The 16642-nt window shown below is 37.2% G+C and overlaps 6 protein-coding genes and 1 long non-coding RNA gene across 9 annotated transcripts; 1 reads left to right on the top strand and 6 right to left on the bottom strand.

Annotated features, from left to right (window-relative positions):
* On the bottom strand, nt 296-731 carry LOC104703909. The gene is made up of 2 exons (XR_754254.2): nt 562-731; nt 296-349 (listed from the first exon to the last, which is right to left on the bottom strand). It is a non-coding gene; the product is annotated as an uncharacterized LOC104703909 (long non-coding RNA).
* Nucleotides 1513-4143, bottom strand: LOC104703904 (4-coumarate--CoA ligase-like 1). Its single transcript, XM_010419994.1, has 6 exons — nt 4053-4143; nt 3563-3892; nt 2664-3242; nt 2241-2585; nt 2078-2145; nt 1513-1976 (listed from the first exon to the last, which is right to left on the bottom strand). The coding sequence occupies exons 1-6, from the start codon at nt 4134-4136 to the stop codon at nt 1754-1756; spliced, it is 1629 nt and encodes a 542-aa protein (XP_010418296.1). The 5' UTR covers nt 4137-4143; the 3' UTR covers nt 1513-1753.
* On the top strand, nt 4878-5595 carry LOC104703903. 2 transcript variants are annotated; one of them, XM_019227427.1, is made up of 2 exons: nt 4878-5178; nt 5248-5595. In XM_019227427.1, exons 1-2 carry the CDS (start codon nt 4898-4900, stop codon nt 5417-5419), a joined length of 453 nt encoding a protein of 150 aa, XP_019082972.1. In that variant the 5' UTR covers nt 4878-4897; the 3' UTR covers nt 5420-5595. The 2 variants fall into 2 exon arrangements, with proteins under 2 accessions (XP_019082972.1, XP_010418295.2); XM_010419993.2 differs by having other exon boundaries at nt 4878-5595.
* LOC109125600 (pentatricopeptide repeat-containing protein At1g63070, mitochondrial-like) lies at nt 8068-8715 on the bottom strand. The gene is made up of 2 exons (XM_019227540.1): nt 8503-8715; nt 8068-8421 (listed from the first exon to the last, which is right to left on the bottom strand). The coding sequence occupies exons 1-2, from the start codon at nt 8713-8715 to the stop codon at nt 8068-8070; spliced, it is 567 nt and encodes a 188-aa protein (XP_019083085.1).
* Nucleotides 8724-9927, bottom strand: LOC104705192 (pentatricopeptide repeat-containing protein At1g62670, mitochondrial-like). The gene is made up of 2 exons (XM_019227210.1): nt 8800-9927; nt 8724-8747 (listed from the first exon to the last, which is right to left on the bottom strand). Exons 1-2 carry the CDS (start codon nt 9925-9927, stop codon nt 8724-8726), a joined length of 1152 nt encoding a protein of 383 aa, XP_019082755.1.
* Nucleotides 10615-11484, bottom strand: LOC104705191 (pentatricopeptide repeat-containing protein At1g62680, mitochondrial-like). Its single transcript, XM_010421165.1, has one exon. It carries the CDS (start codon nt 11482-11484, stop codon nt 10615-10617), a length of 870 nt encoding a protein of 289 aa, XP_010419467.1.
* LOC104703901 (pentatricopeptide repeat-containing protein At1g63070, mitochondrial-like) lies at nt 12369-14243 on the bottom strand. 2 transcript variants are annotated; one of them, XM_010419992.1, is made up of 2 exons: nt 13198-14243; nt 12369-13095 (listed from the first exon to the last, which is right to left on the bottom strand). In XM_010419992.1, exons 1-2 carry the CDS (start codon nt 14241-14243, stop codon nt 12369-12371), a joined length of 1773 nt encoding a protein of 590 aa, XP_010418294.1. The 2 variants fall into 2 exon arrangements, with proteins under 2 accessions (XP_010418294.1, XP_019083088.1); XM_019227543.1 differs by lacking the exon at nt 13198-14243 and having other exon boundaries at nt 12369-12722; nt 12801-13016.

Raw genomic sequence — 16642 nt, 5'->3', positions numbered from 1 at the left:
AAAAAAAAAAAAAAAAAAAAAAAAAACTAAAGTAGTAACCTCTTTGGTTGGTGCGATTCTTGAATTTTTCTTCTTGGTCTCTAGCTCTTTCTTTCTCTTCTCTCGTTCAAGGGCTTTCATACTCTTCTCTCGTTTAAGAAGAAGAAGCAAAAAACTCAAACCCAAAAGTAGGCAGACGACAGCACTAGTGCACTAGTTCATGACACATAAACGTCAGATTCACCAATGCAACCAAACAGAAATGAGATCATCAAGCAGCTGAACATCAGCTAAAAGCTTTGTTGGAGGACAAACATGCGGATGCAAAAGCTTTACCAGAAGATTCCACTCTCTGCAACTCTTTTTTCATCTGCAAAATTTTGTCAATTGTAGCAATAAGAGACCTCACTGAGTTGGATAATCTTTAATGATAACTTCTACATTGACAAAACATGAAACTAACAGAAAATAGTAGAGCTTTATCAATCCAAAATCACAAACTTCTATCAATCCAAAACCAAACCAAATTCTAATCTAATCACCAAATCGAGAACCAAAAGCAATAGATCTAGAGGGTTATACCATGTTAGGTTTGAACTCCTTCATCTTCTGAAGTTTCTTCAACTCCAACTTAAGCTTCTCATGCTCAGCGTCTCTGGTCTCAAGCTCATGCCCCTTTGTTCTCAGATTATATGCATCGCAGGAGGTCACAAGAAATTGAATCACTCAATTTCTATTCTGATTTTTCAATATCTTCGTAGAGAGAGAGAGAGAGAGAGGAGAAAGAGAACATAGTCAAGTTTTTTTTTGGCCAACAAATAATTAACACGTACAGTCTCTTATTCTCAAATCCAGTATACTAAATAAGAGAGCCTCTTCATTTTTTTCCTTCTTTCGAGTTACATACCCTCTTAAAACTCCCCGTTGGGGAAGGCCTAAATGTCAAATAGACAAATACCCACCACGAGGCGAGGCACATACGGAAACGTTCCATCGATAAATCGCTGCATCGAATGCGTTGGTCTTATTGTCACATACCCAAACCAGTTTCGATGTTGTCTCGTCCCAACAAGATAAAGAAAAAACTTCTTTTTTTTTTTTTACCTTGCTTAAAGTTAAGATTTTTAATGCTCTTTTTGAGTACTGGTTTTGCAGAAACTGGTTTTCTCAATACTTTTCCTGTTTACACACAGATCTCTTCTTTAAGTGCCTTTAAACATTAAACTACAAGTTTGATCACTTTTCCGGACATCAAACTTGTTTCAAAGGAGATGGTAGAGAGTTTAAAAAGAAACTGTTTTTTGAGCATTTTTGCTGTGTAAATTTATCTGCGTCAAATTTTTAAAGAGATTGTAGAGAAATTAAAAAAAAAAAACACACACATTTTCATTTTTATGATATTTTGTTGATTTTAGTAATCTTATTGATTTGGTAGAGAGATTTAGAGTGATTTAAATTAAATAAATATAACTATAATGGTAAAATACAAAATATATTTTCAAAATGTTAATATATATGTGGGAGGATATGATCTGAATATTAATCTATCGATAACATGAGAATCCATGCGGAAAATTCGATTTCAAAGGAGAAGTAAGATATGCAATATTTGGCCAAGCTAATCGGGTGTCGAAGGCTGAAAAAGTGTGGATAGAAATCTAAGTAAAATTAGCTGACTGGTTTTCCTTTTAAATATTTGTGTTATGTAAATAAAAACCACACAGAGTATTTATTGATTAAATTAAAGCTTGTAAGAGTTTTTTTTTTTCTTTTTCTATTTCTTGTTGATGCTGAGGATTTTGTCCCGAAGAAGCCTTCTCATGATTTTACCAGAGAGAGATTTGGGAATAGAATCCACAAAATGGACTGCTCGGACCTTCTTGTAATGAGCCACATTTGCTGCAACAAAGTTGAGAATGTCTTCTTCCTTCTCTGTAGCTTTCGGATTTATCACCACGCAAGCCGCCGGGATCTCCCCGGCTTCCTCGTCCGGTAACCTTTTCATTTCATAATTGATTAATTAAAAAAAATCTAAAAATATTAATTAGTTTCAAGAAACCAGTAGGGCTATATATATATATATATATAATATACTCACGGCACGACGGCAACGTCTTCAACGGATGGGTGAGTGAGTAGTATGGCTTCAAGCTCGGCCGGAGCAACCTACCCGAATAATAACACCAAAACTTTGAAAAACCAATATGAACCAAATAAATTTGGCATATAACATTCTCCAAAACGAATGAATCAAAACTTACCTGAAAACCTTTGTATTTAATAAGTTCTTTGATACGATCAACGATGAAGATATCTCCATCATCATCAATGTAACCTATATCTCCTGTGTGAAGCCAACCTTGTTCATCAATTGTCTTCTCAGTTTCTTCCTTGTTCATGAAGTAACCTTGCATTACACATTGGCTCCTCACACAGAGCTCACCGGAAGTGTTCTTCGGGAGTGACCGGCCGGTTTCAGGATCTATGAACTTCACCTCGAGATTCGGAAGTATGAAGCCGATCGAGTTTCGTTTCGCGATCCCTTGTCCTTTAGCTGGATCTCCGTGAGTTAACGTAATGCAACTATGCTCCGTTAATCCATAAGCCTATATAATTAATGTGAAACAACGGTTCAGTTCCATAGAAGCTAATAACAAATATAGAAGTCTTGTAATAATACTTACCTCTTGGACTTGGACGTTAGGAAACTTGGCTTCGAAGGCAGTGAGAAGCTCAGGAGCTAAGGGAGCAGCAGCAGTCATAACAGATTGAAGTTTAAGCTTCGAAAGATCAAACTCATCAACGATCGGATTCTTAACAAGGTTCAATATAATCGGCGGAACAATGGGCGCAAACGAAACCTGATGCGCGATCAAAGCATTCAGGAAAATCCTTAAATCGTACCGACTCATTGCAACAACTTTGCCTTTATTCTTCATCGTAGCACAACATATCCCAACGATACCGTAAATGTGAAAGAAGGGGATCAAACCAAGCGTCACGATCTGACCGATCATTTCAGACCTGACACTGAAGAGAGTGGAGCAAAGATTGGCTATGAGATTGCGATGCGTGAGCATTACTCCTTTTTGCAATCCTGTTGTGCCTGAAGAGAATGGAAGTGCACAGAGATCTGTCTGAAGAATCTCTTCTTTGTCGTTATCTCCGGATCTGTCTCCTGCTTCTAGAAGATCTTTCCAGTTTACTGCTCCTTCGATCTTCTCTTCACCTAACACTATCACCGGTAAACCTAGTGTTTTCACCTGTCCAAAATAAGTACATGATTACCGAAACTATAATAACTCTGAAGAAATTGGAAATTATTACATAGACTAAATAACATAATTTAATCGGACCATTAAGAAGAATTCTATTTATATAGTATAATTGATTAGAATTAGGCGGTCTACTTATGACATGGTTATTAATCAAAATCAAATTTCAAACCAAAAACTAAATCGACATTATACGACACCAAATTGAAATTAATCAAATTTGGTTTGTTGATTTATTTCAATCTGGTTTGGTTTCTAGTCTATACCATATACCAAACCGAACCAACCCGAATTCATGTTTAATTTACCTTCTCATAATTAGTAGCATCAGTGATGATTCCTTTGGCACCGGAAGATTCAACTTGCTTCTTGATCTCGGAGACAAGAGCCGTCGGATTAGCGCCGGAGAAGACTCCACCGGCAGACATAATGCCAAGGGCAATAATCCCATACTCAGCGACGTTTGGTAGAACCACAACCATTACTTGACCTTTCCTTAGTCCGAGAGAAGTCAACGCTTTGGCAAGCCTCTTCGTGTCCCTCACTACATCACCGTACGTCACCGCTTTTCCCGTCACCGCTTCTACAAACGCCACATTCTCTGTGTATTCTTCAACTCCTTGGAGCACAAATTCAGGCTTTTTCACATATATAGACATTAGTAAATAGTATTAAGTTTTCATTAGTATATAAACGGAATCTGACCCCCAAAAAAAAAAAACTATACGAAACTTGAAACGAATAAGAATGTACGATTAGTCTTAAGTATGGAATGCACAAGATATAGAAAGTGGATACCAGTGTAAGCTTTTCAGGAATGGGCACAGATGGATACAGACTGCGGAAAATGTATTCATTGTCTCCTTGCTTTGTACCCTCCATTTTTTTAACGTTTCAAATTTTGATTTTATGTGTTACGAAAGAGTGAATATATATATAGGAAAAAAAAAAAAAAAAGAAAAAGAATATATATATAGGAGAATGGCTTCTTGTTCATGTCATGTAATGTGTGTGAAAACCAATATTGGTACGTAATATAAGAGAGGATGATATAGGTTTTGACTCTATTGTAGGTAGAGTTTTGTTGAGTCATGTAAATGCTGTGAAAATATGTGAAAAAAAATTAATGAGTTACTTCTTATACTATAGATTACGGATTGTAATTCTACCTTCTTTTTTCTATATGCAGATGAGTAAATATGTAAAATAATATGTAACTTTTATGATCACACACACACAAAAAAAGTTACATATTATTTTATATTTTACTCATCTGCATATATAAAATATTACTTTTAAAAATGAGATAAACGGCGTAATCATAACTTAAATAAAAAATTGTGACCATTTCAAGAGTCGTAAACTTCTCTCTCTCAAGAACATATAAATATAGTTAGAACTTGCGTAGCAAGAAACAGACATGTGTACAACACGTATCCTTAATTAGAATATTAAGAATCTTTAAGATTATTATATACAAAGTATATACCTTGAGCTTGGAAGTTTTAATAACTTCACACAACAGACTTATTCCACTCACTGTCTCAGCATAATTCATGGTATTTCCCCGGAAAGCTAACTCTTAAATTCGATTTTTGTTTTCCCTGGAAAGTTACTCTTTTATTGATATAGATAGAGCCCAAATGAAGAAGCTCAACATTATAATCAATGGCATGGAGATGATCTGGAGAACAGTTGTTTCAACATTCATGCTCTTTTTCTTCTTGAGATATTTCAACAATCCTCCAAATCCTCTTCTTATTTTCCTTTTCCTCTGTTTGGTTCTTTTCTTGCTTGTCATAGATCGTAATCGCTCTGTTTACGAAGAAAACGAAGATTCCTGTGTTTTGTACACTTTTGAAGAAGACAGTATGCTTGATGGTGAAAACATAGACAAGAACAGAGACTGTTGTAATCTCCCAAGGTATTACTATGATGATAGTTTTGGTTATTATGATGGTTATCACGAAGTTGATGATGATGAGGATTGTAGCCAATGGAATCAAGATGGTGGTGATGATGGTGTTGAAAACCATGATGATGATCATCATCATTCCCATGGTGATGATGATGATGATACCTTGACGAGCAGGATCGAAGATTACATTGCAAACGTTTACAATGGATGGAGAGAAGAGAATCGAACAGAGAAACTGTTTGTTTGATTTTTTCAAAACTCTGTTTTTTTTTTTCTCTCTGTACATATGAAGAAATTATTGTGACGTGTACATAAAATTTGGTGTGCCTTTATTTGATCAATCAGTTGTAATGTATCAACCTGTAACTTTTAATCAATACTAGAAAAGCCACAGCTTCGGAAGCTTTGTTGTGGATAAAAAAACCCATGAATCAACCCAAATATTTTGAACACAGGAAAAATATCAGACCGCAAGCCAAAAGTTTTTACAAAATTGTGGGTCGTTACTTGTTAGTATATCAACCAACAGTAGAAGTTGTAGTTATTGAAAAGGAACAAACCCTGATGGCTTCAGATACATCTTTTGCGAACTCGTATTAATTACATTTTCTAATGATTTTCCTTGAGCTGAATTGCCCGCAACAGTATATACATACTCATCTTCCAAAGTATGGCTGGACTCACTGTTGTCCGAAAAAAACTTCAACCTGCAGCATAGGGGTTCTTTGATTTTCCAACATTTTGTCTGGTTTTAAATCATCTGTCATCGCACCTTCTGTCCCCTCGTTTGGCTGAGCAGAAGAAAACATGTTATCATTATTAAGACTATTCAAGCCGAAAGTTGTAAGCTAATTAATTACAATGATAACATGTTTCTCCTATAAGCGATGAGCCCCCAATGCGTTAAAGATTCTAAAGGAGAATATCTTACGTTTTTTACCTAAGCAATGTTGTCCACATCCTCAAAGTGTCCATTGTCGAAAAAGTTGAGATTATTTTCAGCATCGGGAATGTTGTTGAGGGAATAAATTATACACTCCATCATGTGTTATGGCGGAATTGTCACACAACATAGGATCTGCAGTGGAGAAGTTTTCAACCACATCACCGTTGCCACCAGTGAAAACCATGATCTGAAATGTTTGCATCCTCCCTCCAATGTCATATCCTGAACATCTTTGCCTGAAACCGTAGAGGCACACCACTGTTTTTATTAGCCCATGAATTTCTTCATAACATATCGCCCTCCCTCTTGATAAAAGTATTACACTTTTAAACGGTTTGTTCTGCTACCCATATCTTCATTTCTTCGTTTCTTCCTGCTACTGACTAGAACTGGAAACTGACCTACATCCTCATACACCGAGTCTGGCACTATACCATCATCATTCCCATGCAATTCATTCGGAATATAATCATCATCATCATCTAGCTGGAAAAAAAGGGAAAAAAACTTCAGCAACCAATTAACATATTAGTAAGTTGAAGACATAAAAAAAAGCATCAAACCAACTATAATATAAGATAGAAACCCCAAGCCTAATACACATCCAAGTGGTAGCGGTTAACAAGAAGTAAAATATGAGATAGCAGCATTGTCCTTCAATATTTTGAAATGATCTTTAACCCACAACAGTAATTTTCACGGGAACATACGAGAAGAGCAACAACAAAAGTCTCATAGAGGTCATACAAACAAATCACCAAAAAAAAACAGAGAAATGATAAGACACTCGACAACATAATAAACACATATCATTGTGACTCAACTCACCTCATCAATGTACTAGCCCGACATTCCTCCCTCTTTAATCACCACTAAAACCATGGACATTATCCCGAAGAGTCATCTCTATTGCAAAACATGTAACTCCAACTACTAGTACAGCTTCTGGATAAGAAACATAAGATATTAAACAGCTGGAAGAAAGTTCCAACAATGAGAACATTATAATGGAAAGCTCCAACTACATGTCGACGCAATCAAAAGGTTTAACGGGCTGGGGTGTTTTAATATCAGAACTTGTGGACAAGAGAGCAGCGTGAGATCCTATCAGTTCCTTTTCAACTTCTACAACATCATACTTCTTCATCTTAGCAATAACACTCAACAATTTACTGAACTCGATAATGGAAGGGAAAGGACGAGACTTGACCATGTCACTGAACAAAGCAATAGCATCATCTAACTTCAAATCCTGTAACAAAGCAATAGCATCATTTTTAAACATGGCATAAAGTATAAAAATTTTGTAGTTACCTCGAGATAACAGAGTAGGAGACCAGCAATTTATCCATCTTAATGAGCTTTTTTTTACACAAATCTAAAATTATTTCAATCTATCAAGTGGTAATCACCAATTTGTGAGCTTTTTTTTTTCATCTCCTACAAGATCCCCAAAACACTTGTAAAACATACGCTAAGCAGATAACAATATGTAAAAAAAGCTTTGTAGTTCACAAGAAATTTACACCAAAAACCCAGTTTTCCATCAGTAAACTGACATGAATGGCTCCATTTAGCATTACAGTTCCAAATATGAGGAGAGCTTTGGGAAGCAGAGGCATGGTGAGAAACGAAACAAAACCCTCCTTCGAGCCACAAACATCTATTCGAAAACTGAAATCTTCTTGAAGGGTGTGGATCAACTCTTGTTGTTTGCAACCTAACTAGAAATTAACAAAGAACAGTATCAGTCATGTTCATAAAGCTTAGACACAGCAACATGAGAACGTTAAAGACTCCACCAAAAAGAAGTAACCAATAGAAAGGTAAAATAAAATTCTGATTCACCACAAAGACGTCTATATCCACATGTAACGTGAGAACATAATGACTGTTTAGAAGTAACCAATAGACAAGCAGCATGAAAAATTAATCAACCTCAGGATGTCTTAAGAAAGCATTTCCAAGAAGCTTTTGTCCAGTCTCCCATCAAACAACATATCTGTGACCAAGCCAAAAGTTGAAGCATCTCCAACAAACCCGCAACTCCACATTTCTCTGATGAGTTCCGCTGACGCTGCTCTGTCACCATCTCTAAGATGCGCCCTAATCAGCGTATTATAAGTATCGCTATTTGGAAGAGGTCCGTCTTCTTTCATTTTGTTGAACAAGGCACCTGCTTCATTCTTTAAACCTTTCCTACAAAATCCTGAGATCATTGTGGTATAGGTTACAACGTTAGGCTTCACTCCTTTAAGGTTGAGGGTACAAAATAGATCCCACCCATCTTCCACATTCCCAGCCTTGCACATCCCTTCAATCATAATATTATATGTGACAATACTAAGTTCCAGTTCACTCTTTTGCATATACTCGAAGATCACCAACGCCTTCTCTAGCTTCCAGTTTTTACAAAGTCCATCTAACAAAATGTTGTAAGTCACGATACTGGGAGGCACACCATCAGATTCCATCTTTTTGAATACCATTTGGGCATGATCACAATCATCAGCTTGGAAAAATCCTTGTATAAGAGTGGTGTAAGTGAATGTGTCTCCAACCAATTCTCTTTGAGACATCTCACGGAAGCCTTCCATACCTTCTTCTACTTTCTTAGACTTACAAAATCCTTTTATAAGAGTATTATATGTCACTATGTCTGGTAGGCAATCCTTGCTAACCATCAAAGAAAACATATGCTTGGCCTCGTTTAGACGATCGTGCATGCAAAACCCGTTGATCAATGAATTGAACGTGACAATATCAGGATCGATAGACCTTTGAATCATCTCCGCATACAATTTCTCAGCTTCTAGAAGCTTCCCTTCTTTGACAAACGCATCGATCAAGGCGCTGAAAGTGACTACATTTGGGTTGATTTTCCTCTCAATCATATCTCTAAGTAGTTGAGAGGCATCAGTCCATCTTCCGTAATTACAAAGGCAACTAATGAGGCAGTTGTAGGTAACAACATTGGCTCTAATTCCTTTGTTCTCCATTTCGTTGAATAGGTCAAGCGCATCATTCACATGCTTGTATTTGCAAAGAGCATCGATGACTGTGTTGTAGATTACAACACCAGCCTCTAATTTTCCTTTCTCCATCTTCTTGAGAATACTTAAAGCCAAATCAATGTCACCTCTCTTACATACTCCATTTACCACCACACCGTAAGTAACCAGATCTGGTTGACAACCTTTCTCAGCCATCCGCTCAACTAAAGCCACAGCTTCGGAAGCTTCGTTGTGGAGAAAAAGACCATGAATCAGAGTGTTAAATGTAACCGTATTGGGTTGATATCCCATTTCCACCATCTGATCAACCAAAGCAACTGCCTCTGAAATCCTCATACTGTGGCAGCAGTATCCATTGAGAAGCGAAGAAAGCGTGACAATGCTAGGCTCATAGCCGAGTTTCATCATCTTCCCCAAAATAGCTAAAGCAAGAGAGACTTGAGAGCGTCGACAAAAACAGTTAATCAAAATGCTGTAAGTATAGTGATTATGAGAAATCCCCAACTTGTGCATCTGCTCGCCCAAGGAGATGACAACATCAAACTTCTTCATTTTGGCAATGGTACTCAACAATTTACTGAAATCAATAATTGAAGGCAAAGGACGACACTGAACCATATCACCGAACAAACCAATCGCATCGTCTAACTTCAAATCCTGTAATTTCCCATTTCGTCTACTCAGTTTTTCTCTGTAATCAGAAAAAGATCGTCTCCAATAAAGAGCAGGAACGCTTCCGGGATTACCTCTGGCCAGTTGGAAATATCTCTTCCCCGTCGCAATCGATCTCCTCATATCCTCTTGATTGCTTCGAAATGGCTTTTCCCAGTACTGTGTATTATTCACTGATCAATCCAGCAGCAACATTGTTCAATCGAATAAACCCTAATGTAATCGAGAGCAGGCGGTTCAATGTTGATTCCGTTACAGCTGGTTTTCTTTAACCGGTCCTTGCTTTTATTTTATTTTATTTTTAGTCGTCTCTAAGCCAAATTCTTCTTTTGATAATCAACAACAAATCGAGTACTATTCTACGAATTAAGTGCCCTGTGAATTGAACCTCACCTAAACCATAATAGTAAGATACCGACTTGCTCAGTCAATTCACTAAAAATTATCCAAGAAAAATGGGTCATTCACTATATTATTTCCTTAGCATTGCGCCAAAAAAGAAAAAGAAAAAAGAAACACTATACTAAGCTTTAGCAAACGAAAGCTGGTTTCAGTTCCCACACAACCTTTCAATAGTAGAATTGTAATAAGCTAGTTGTAAACTTATAATATATATAAACTCTTTCAACTTCAAACTCAAAAAAGTTTTACATTTGGACCTAAACAATGAAACAAAGAGCCTAAACTGGTAGTACTTAATATTTTACCCTCTCTTTTTTCTTTTTTTCTCTTTACATTGAGTTTTCTAATTTACGCCCCCCCAAAGATTCTCTACAAGAGGTTTAAAAAACTACAAAAAGAACAGCTTTTTTAAACCTCTACACCTCTACAGCTTTTGCTAACCATCAAAGAAAACATCTGCTTAGCCTCCTCTAGACGATCATGCATACAAAATCCATTGATTAATGAACTGTAAATGAAAATATTAGGATCTATTGACCTTTTGATCATCTCCTCGTACAATTTCTCAGCCTCTGTAAGCTTTCCCTCCTTCCCAAATGCATCGATCAATGCATTGAAAGTGACCAAATCAGGGTTGATTTTCCTCTTGATCATATCACTGAGTAGTTGAGAGGCATCACTCCATCGTCCGTAATTACAAAGGCAACTTATGAGGGAGTTGTAGGTAACAACATTGGCTCTAATTCCTTTGATCTCCATTTCGTTGAACAGGTTGAGAGCATCATCCAAATGTTTGTATTTGCAAAGACTATCAATGATTGTGCTGTAGATTACAACATCAGCCTCTATTTTCCCATTCTCCATCTTCTTGAGCAGAGTTAAAGCCAAATCAATATCACCAGTCTTACAGAGTCCATTAATCAAAATGCTGTAACTGTAGAGATTATGTGAAATTCCCAAATTCTGCATCTGCTCACCAAGAGAGATGACAACATCAAACCTCTTCATCTTAGCAATAGCACTCAACAGTTTACTGAAATCAACAATGGAAGGAAAGGGACGAGACTGTACCATAACACTGAACAACTCAACAGCATCATCTAACTTTAAATCACTCAGCCGAGTTTTGCTCAATCTCTCTCTGTAATCATAACTATGACCAGAAAAAGCTCGTCCCGAGCAACAAAAACCGCAAAGAGCAGCAGGAGCCGAACCTGTAATCACCCGGGTATGCCGATGAAGAAGTCTCTTCCCCGTAATCGCAACCGAGCTCCTCATCCTCTTCGATTTCAAAAATGGCTGATACTAGAGAGTGAAGAAACAGCAAAATCGCGGAATCGTTTGAACCCTATTATCGAGAGCAGTCGGTTCATTGTCGATTCGGTTACAGCTGGTTTTCTTAAACCGGTCATCTCTCTTTCAATTTGTATTATTAATTTTGGTTTCGTTTTAACAATTGACCCAATTTCATAAGAAAAATCTTCAACAAATTCAATTGAATCACTCACTCCGGTCTAGATAACCGGAGATTGAATTCCTCAGTCACCACCTTACTCAGCGTTTTAAAATTCTTCATACTCAAAACTCAAATACAACAAGTAGTGGAAGCTAATTGTTTGAAACGTTCAGGTCTTTGTTCTGAGTAGATATGTAATCTCATAGGAGCCTAGCCAAATCAGACAATTCTCTCTCTCTCTCTCTCTCTCTAACCAATTTTTTTTTTTTTTTTTTTGAACAAAGTCTCTCTAACCAATCTATCTTCCAAATCTACATTGGAAAAGCGTCATTAATTAAAGCTGAGCTTGATCTACAGAATTCTACAGCAATGTATGGTTGCCTTTTTCAACTCACAGATTCTACCTGCGAGTAGACAACAGATGTACAAAGCATATGAGAGACCAATCTTTAAAGATTTGGAAACAAGCAAAGAAATGATCTCTTATTCTTGTAAAAGAAACAAGAAGCATTTCAGAAAAAGAAAAAAAAAACCTATCGGAGAGCACTATGAATCTATGATCAAACCTAACAACATTCATTTATATTTCTATTAGAAACAGATTCAGAAACTTTTTGTGTACAGGAAACAACATATTGTACGTACTTGATTGACCTCACAGACACAGATGCCCTGCCACTCCTCTTCTCTTGAGGATTAAACTGTTTTAAGAAAGCATATCCAGAAAGCTTTTGTCCAATCTCCCATCATGCAACATATTAATGACCAAGCCAAAAGTTGAAGCATCTCCAGCAAACCCGCAACTCCTCATTTCTTTGATGAGTTCTGCTGATGCGGTTTCGTCACCATCTCTAAGATGTGCCCTGATAAGCGTATTATATGTACCACTATCTGGAAGAGGCCCATCTACTTTCATTTCTCTGAACAAGGCATCTGCTTCCTCTAATAGGCGTTTACTACACAAGCCTGACATCATTGTAGTATAGGTTACAACGTTAGGCTTCACTCCTTTAAGGTTGAGGCTACAAAATAGATCCCACCCATCTTCCACCTTACCAGCCTTGCACATCCCTTCAATCATAATATTATATGTGAAAATATTGAGTTCCAGTTTACTCTTTTGCATATACTCGAATACCACCAGTGCCTTCTCTAGCTTCCCGTTTTTACAAAGTCCATCTAACAAGATGTTGTAAGTCACGATACTGGGAGGCACACCGTCAGATTCCATCTTTTTGAATACCATTTGGGCATTATCACAGTCATCAGCTTGGAAAAATCCTTGGATAAGAGTATTGTAAGTGACAGTGTCTCCAACCAATCCTCTTTGAGACATGTCGCAGAAGATCCCCATAGCATCATCTACCCTTTTACACTTGCAAAATCCCTTTATAAGAGTAGTATATGCCACTACGTTTGGGAGGCAATCCTTGCTAACCATCAAAGAAAACATATGCTTGGCCTCGTTTAGACGATCGTGCACGCAAAACCCGTTGATCAATGAATTGAACGTGGCAATATTAGGATCGATAGACCTTTGAATCATCTCCGAATACAATTTCTCAGCTTCTAGAAGCTTCCCTTCTTTCACAAACGCATCGATCAATGCGCTGAAAGTGACTACATTTGGGTTGATTTTCCTCATGATCATATCACTGAGTAATCTAGAGGCATCACTCCATCTACTGTAATTACCAAGGCAGCTTATGAGGGAGTTGTAGGTAACAACATTGGCTCTAATTCCTTTCTTCTCCATTTCGTTGAACAGGTTGAGAGCATCCTCCAAATGTTTATATTTGCAAAGACTATCAATGACGGTGCTGTAGATTACAACATTGACCTCAATTTTTCCTTTCTCCATCTTCTTGAGCAAATTTAAAGCCAAATCAATGTCACCTCTCTTACATAGTCCATTGACTACCACACCGTATGTCACTAGGTCCGGTTGACAGCCTTTTAAAGCCATCCGGTCAACTAAAGCCACTGCTTCTGAAGCTTCGTTGTGGAAAAAAAGACCATGAATCAGAGTGTTAAATGTAACCGTATTGGGTTGATATCCCATTTCCACCATCTGATCAACCAAAGCTACGGCATCCCAAATCCTATTCCCGTGACAGAAACCATTGAGAAGAGAGTTAAGCGTGACAATACTGGGCTCATAGCCGAGTTTCACCATCTTCCCCAAAATAGCTAAAGCAAGAGGGAGTTGAGAAGAGCGGCAGAGACAGTTTATGAGGATACTGTATGTATAGAGACTGTGTGAAATCCCCAGCTTCTGCATCTGCTCGCCCAAGGAGATGACAACATCATACTTCTTCATTTTGGCAATGGCACTCAACAGTTTGTTAAACTCAATGATTGAAGGAAAAGGACGAGACTTGACCATGTTACCAAACAAACCCATTGCATCATCTAACTTCAAATCCTGTAATTTCCCATTTCGCCTACTCAATATCTCTCTGTAATCAGAAAAAGATCGTCTCCAACAAAGAGCAGGAATGCTTCCAGGATTACCTCTCGCCAGAGTAAGCCGATGAATATATCTCTTGCCCGTCATCGAAATCGCAATCGATCTCCTCATCCTCTTGACTGCTTCAAAAATGGCTCTCCAGAATGATTCTCTTGCAACTTGCAAGTGAGTGAAGTTGTGAACACTGCACAGAACCGTATAAACCCTATAATCGGTTCAATGTCGATTCGGTTACAACTTTAACCGGTATACTTTACTTTATTGTCACCACCATTAGGCATAAAACGCGGCGTTCTCATTACCACAACAACAACTTCATCATATCTCTGACCTCCTAAATGATGAGATAGCACAAAGGCTTCCATAATATAAAGCATAAAATACTCAACAGTGTGTCTCCATTGTGAATAATGGAATATCACAAATACTACTAAAAGTTGTAAAACAAGAAGAAGCTAATGAAATTGGTTCAATGCTTTTGTGTGAAACGTTCAGGTCTTATTCTTAAACTCTTAAGTCTAATGAAAAAATTATCTCATTCCTGCACACACTAATCGTTTACAAACATGGTATGGTTCATCACAGATTTCACACAAATCCTTTGTTGATCTCTCTCGCACTATAATAAGATCCCAAGTAAAACGATCAATTCGTCTTTGCGTAAGAGTTTTGGTCCCTGAACTTGATGACGGCACTATGAATCATCTCCTCTGCTTGCGGCTTCACAAACATACAAGTAGTGTCCAGTTTCAGTACTTGAATTATAAACTTCTGTGAAGGAGGCAACGAATCGTTCAAATGTGCAATGAACTGCGCCATGGGAACATCGCTACCAAGAAAAGCAAAAAACAAAAAAAACACCAAGGATTTGGCATCAACGCAAGATAAAGTGATTTCAATNGAACCGTATAAACCCTATAATCGGTTCAATGTCGATTCGGTTACAACTTTAACCGGTATACTTTACTTTATTGTCACCACCATTAGGCATAAAACGCGGCGTTCTCATTACCACAACAACAACTTCATCATATCTCTGACCTCCTAAATGATGAGATAGCACAAAGGCTTCCATAATATAAAGCATAAAATACTCAACAGTGTGTCTCCATTGTGAATAATGGAATATCACAAATACTACTAAAAGTTGTAAAACAAGAAGAAGCTAATGAAATTGGTTCAATGCTTTTGTGTGAAACGTTCAGGTCTTATTCTTAAACTCTTAAGTCTAATGAAAAAATTATCTCATTCCTGCACACACTAATCGTTTACAAACATGGTATGGTTCATCACAGATTTCACACAAATCCTTTGTTGATCTCTCTCGCACTATAATAAGATCCCAAGTAAAACGATCAATTCGTCTTTGCGTAAGAGTTTTGGTCCCTGAACTTGATGACGGCACTATGAATCATCTCCTCTGCTTGCGGCTTCACAAACATACAAGTAGTGTCCAGTTTCAGTACTTGAATTATAAACTTCTGTGAAGGAGGCAACGAATCGTTCAAATGTGCAATGAACTGCGCCATGGGAACATCGCTACCAAGAAAAGCAAAAAACAAAAAAAACACCAAGGATTTGGCATCAACGCAAGATAAAGTGATTTCAATATTAACAAGAGAAGGTAATGTACCATGAGATGAAGACTCCTTTGATCGAGTTAACCATTGAAAAAAAATTGAAGCAAAGAAGCTGAAACAAGAGCACAATTCGAAAAAATTTAGCCATTGGAATCAAATCAAAAGCTCGGTTACATTACATCAAAAACTAAACAACGGAAACTACAATGCAGTTTGACCATTGGAGCAGAGAAGAAACTAATACCAGACTACATTCAAGAACATGACTAAACAATCTCCAAATTCAGCCAATGAGAAGCTTGGTTACTTTGTGATTTGACAGTAATCTTAGCTCAAATAAACAACATAATTAACATTGTGTTTAACCCTGATTTCGATTTCTGACTCTGTGATCCAAACCCTAACGCTATAGTCTGTCTTAATCCACTTCACGAGACAATAAAAACCCCATACGAACTATTAAGATTCATTCAACATAGAGTAACAAAACTTTTGCAAATTACATTAAGTTTCACCCACAAATCCACTCGAAACTTAGAAAAATCAAAAGCGTGATCGAGAGATGATGATGATTTGGGATTGATTAGGGTTTCAGGAGATTCAGAATCCAAACGACGATCTTCACAATTTCATACTCGATTGGGATGAATCAAAATCTAGAGAATGAAGAACTCACCACGATGATTAAAGATAAAAAAAAAAAGCTTCACCACAATTGAAGAAAATTTACCAATTTCTCTTTATTTAAATACTAAAAACCCCTAAAAATATTAATTTTGCAGCTAAAAAAAAAAAGAAAAAAGTAAACCTCTGAGTAACTTAGAAGGTTCCGATATGGTTAAACAAATTCACCACAAAGAAGATCCAACAATCTAATGACTATAACTCTGGTTTAGAGAAAATCACTAGTCCCCCCTCCCCCCCCCCCCC

Source organism: Camelina sativa, chromosome 7 (genome assembly GCF_000633955.1).
Source record: "Camelina sativa cultivar DH55 chromosome 7, Cs, whole genome shotgun sequence".
Classification (NCBI taxonomy): Eukaryota; Viridiplantae; Streptophyta; class Magnoliopsida; order Brassicales; family Brassicaceae; genus Camelina; species Camelina sativa.
Note: the sequence above shows the minus strand (reverse complement) of the source record. Positions and strands in the feature narration are given on the sequence as shown.

Bases quoted from the DNA above. Each gene is read 5' to 3' on its own strand.
- LOC104705191 (XM_010421165.1), bottom strand. From the start codon at position 11,484: ATGAGGAGCTCGGTTGCGATTACGGGGAAGAGACTTCTTCATCGGCAT.
- LOC109125600 (XM_019227540.1), bottom strand. From the start codon at position 8,715: ATGGAAGGCTTCCGTGAGATGTCTCAAAGAGAATTGGTTGGAGACACA. The intron at 8,422-8,502 runs GTGATCTTCGAG...GGGATGTGCAAG, and splicing joins GGAAGCTAGAGAAGGCGTTG to GCTGGGAATGTGGAAGATGG.
- LOC104703904 (XM_010419994.1), bottom strand. From the start codon at position 4,136: ATGGAGGGTACAAAGCAAGGAGACAATGAATACATTTTCCGCAGTCTG. The intron at 2,146-2,240 runs GTAAGTTTTGAT...TTATTCGGGTAG, and splicing joins TTAAATACAAAGGTTTTCAG to GTTGCTCCGGCCGAGCTTGA. The intron at 1,977-2,077 runs GTGAGTATATTA...TGAAATGAAAAG, and splicing joins GAAGACGTTGCCGTCGTGCC to GTTACCGGACGAGGAAGCCG.
- LOC104703901 (XM_010419992.1), bottom strand. From the start codon at position 14,243: ATGAGGAGATCGATTGCGATTTCGATGACGGGCAAGAGATATATTCAT. The intron at 13,096-13,197 runs GTCTATCGATCC...TTTGATGGTTAG, and splicing joins TATTCGGAGATGATTCAAAG to CAAGGATTGCCTCCCAAACG.
- LOC104703903 (XM_010419993.2), top strand. From the start codon at position 4,898: ATGAAGAAGCTCAACATTATAATCAATGGCATGGAGATGATCTGGAGA.
- LOC104705192 (XM_019227210.1), bottom strand. From the start codon at position 9,927: ATGAGGAGATCGATTGCGACGGGGAAGAGATATTTCCAACTGGCCAGA. The intron at 8,748-8,799 runs GTTAGCAAGGAT...CTCTTATAAAAG, and splicing joins AGCATATGTTTTCTTTGATG to GATTTTGTAAGTCTAAGAAA.